Raw genomic sequence first — 2,692 nt, forward strand, 5'->3', positions numbered from 1 at the left:
GCAGAGCTGACCTGCCCGGGGTGCAACATCGCAAAAGAAGYTGCTGCAGGATGAAAAGATGGCAGCGCGGCTGCTCGCACCACCAGGCCCCGAGAGTTTTAAGCCCTTCACTCCGGAGTCGCTGGCCAACATCGAGAAGCACATCGCCGAGCTGAAGAAGAAGCAGCGCTCCAAGCAGGACAGCAGCCACCGCGATGACGACGAGGACAGCAAACCAAAACCAAACAGTGACCTTGAGGCGGGCAAGAATTTGCCTTTCATCTACGGGGACATCCCCAAAGGGCTGGTTGCTGTGCCGCTGGAGGACTTTGACCCTTATTATATGACCCAGAAAGTGAGTCTGCGAGGAAGGAGTCGCTAAAACGCCTTTTTCTTGGGAAATTGCAGGTTTGGGTGTGGTTGAAGCGGAAGAAGATGGGGAGTMTGGTTTGGTTGATTTGCTTTCTCGTGTATTTTTCTGTGAGGTTTCGTAGAGATGATGTGATCGTTCTTTAAGGATGGAGTGAGGAGAACAAGCTCTGGAAACTAAAAATAGTTCAAGTTGTGCTAATTTTAACCATCAGGGCAATAAGAAGAATTTAATCGAGGGGTAACAGGGAGGGTTTTGGTGTGTTTTTCATCACTTATGTGGAATTCAGTCTGAAGTTGATGATTGTGAAGCACTGGGACACAGAACCATGGCAAAAAAAAAAAGGAGATAAGCTAATTAATCCCCTTTGATCTTGATTTTCATTTGTCTGGCATTGAGGTGATGTGGCAGGAGGTGTTGATGGGTGCTGAGGTGTTCAAGAAATGCTGTTGTGAGGGGAGTGATGGGTTGGCAAACTGCTGGGGAGGGAGGGGAGGGATCCACTGGTGATGGACTGAGGAGCACAGTCCCTGGTTTTGTTAGGCTGAAACTGAGRTTCTTCACAGTTTAATTTCCTTGCTTTCTTTGATATCAATTTAATGGAACAAGCTGGGTTGCCATCTCTAGGAGGAGCTGCAGGTTGAGCTGTGGGGTGACAGGAGATGCTGTGTCCATCTCACCATGCTTTGGGTGCTCCTTGCTGCTTCCCACACTCGGTGACTTTCCACCAAGAATTTTTTTTTTAAAGCCATTAAAAAAGGCCCTCCTCTGAATCATCAGGAATTGCGAATCTGCTTGAATCACGGGAAGTTTTCCAAGATTTTTTTTTTCCCCCTCTCCAGAAGGCTTTGCATCACAGGTCTTTGCTTTTGCAGCGTGCACAGGGACGAATCAGCTGCTTGCTTTTCCCTGCAGGAGGACACGGTGATCTTGGTTTGTCTAAGGAAACTGAAACTGCATTTTAACGGAGCACCTGAACCTCCCAGCACCTGTAAATTGATATTTAAAGGAGAAACGGTGTGACCTGGAAAAGGAACTGTGGCACAGGGAGTCCCAGGTCCTGGGCTCGTAGTCCAGCCGTGGTTTTGTCCAAGGTGCTGCTCTTTTCTCTGCTCAGTTCCATTCTGGAGAATTGGAGTCACACAATCCCAGAATTCCTGAGGTTGGAAAGACCTTCAGGATCATCGAGTCCAACCTTCAGGATCATTGAGACCCCCTTTGCATGGAGAAATTCCTCCTGATGTCCAAACTGACCATCCCCTGGTACAGCCTGAGGCTGTTTCCTCTTGTCCTGCTTTAGTTCCCTTTTGTCTCTGTGCAAGGACCAGAGAGAATTCTTTCCCTATTCCTTTCAATTCCTGGCCTAAAGCACATGGTAGGAGCAAAGCTTGCCCATTTTTATTATGGCAACCCAAAACATTTCAATTAAAAGACCCAAAAGGCAGGTAAATGAACATCCTTGTTCACATGTGCGGACAAAATTCAGGAAAACTCCCCAGCAGTGGGAGCAGAGCGGCCTCGTGGCCTCATCTCCTTCGGTGTTTGCCTTCGTCTTCCTCTTCCATTTCCACAGCCTGAGCAGGATTCCCATTTTTTKGGGATTTTCCATCCTCTCCACCTCTCTTTCCTTCTGATCCATTCGTGTTCCAGCCCATCTCTCCTCCTGAGCCCCTCTCACCCTGTTCTTTCCCTCTGAATTTGTGCCCATTTTCCTCGCACACTTTCCATCTCCCTGGGGAGGGATCTCATCGAGCTGCTCGTGCTTCTGCAGAGGATCCACATTGGAGGCACCAGAAGCTCCCTGGATATTCTGTTCAGGAGAATTAAAAACTCTCAATTATTGATTTCCTTGAAAAAGGAGGACTGTCCACACCCCCTGAGCTGCGAGGCTGGGCCGGGCCGTGCCAGGTCCCCGTGGCTGCTGAGGAGCACCTGAGGATCTCTCCGGACTYTTTGTGCCAAGGGAGTGACTTGCAGCTTTGGCCAGTCACATGGCAGCTCTGGAAATGGTCCCTCGGGTCCCCAATGTCACCTTGGCCCGGGGAATGGCAGGGCCCAGCTGCAGGAGGCTCTGGAGGTGCTTCGGGAGCCTTTGCCTGCCTTGAGTGGCTCTGCAAGGTCACCACACCCCATTCGTGGCTTTGYMTTTYRGTGRAGTCACCAAAACAGAGCAAAGAGTYGGGAGCATCTCARAAAATCAGCTTTTTGTTCTGRTTSCCAGAGTCTCTTTGCCTTTTCCAGGTGCTGAGTGTTTAAGGGTGGTTTTTCCTCCAKCCCGCTTCAAAGGAGCAGGAAAAGTGAATGTGGAAGGAAAAGAGTGAAGAGAGGAGGCTGAATCCCCTG

The 2,692-nt window shown here is 49.7% G+C and overlaps 1 protein-coding gene across 1 annotated transcript in view; it reads left to right on the plus strand.

The window, feature by feature from the left end:
- SCN8A (sodium voltage-gated channel alpha subunit 8) overlaps positions 1–2,692 on the plus strand; it is a 49,709-nt gene that overhangs the window by 9,143 nt on the left and 37,874 nt on the right. The window contains exon 2 of the mRNA XM_057387148.1: positions 5–334. Within this exon, the coding sequence (XP_057243131.1) occupies positions 59–334 (276 nt within the window). The 5' untranslated portion in view covers positions 5–58. The remainder of the gene's footprint in view (positions 1–4; positions 335–2,692) is intronic.

This window comes from Malurus melanocephalus, unplaced genomic scaffold (genome assembly GCF_030028575.1).
Source record: "Malurus melanocephalus ecotype Western Australia unplaced genomic scaffold, MMel_1.1 scaffold_1147, whole genome shotgun sequence".
NCBI lineage: Eukaryota > Metazoa > Chordata > Aves > Passeriformes > Maluridae > Malurus > Malurus melanocephalus.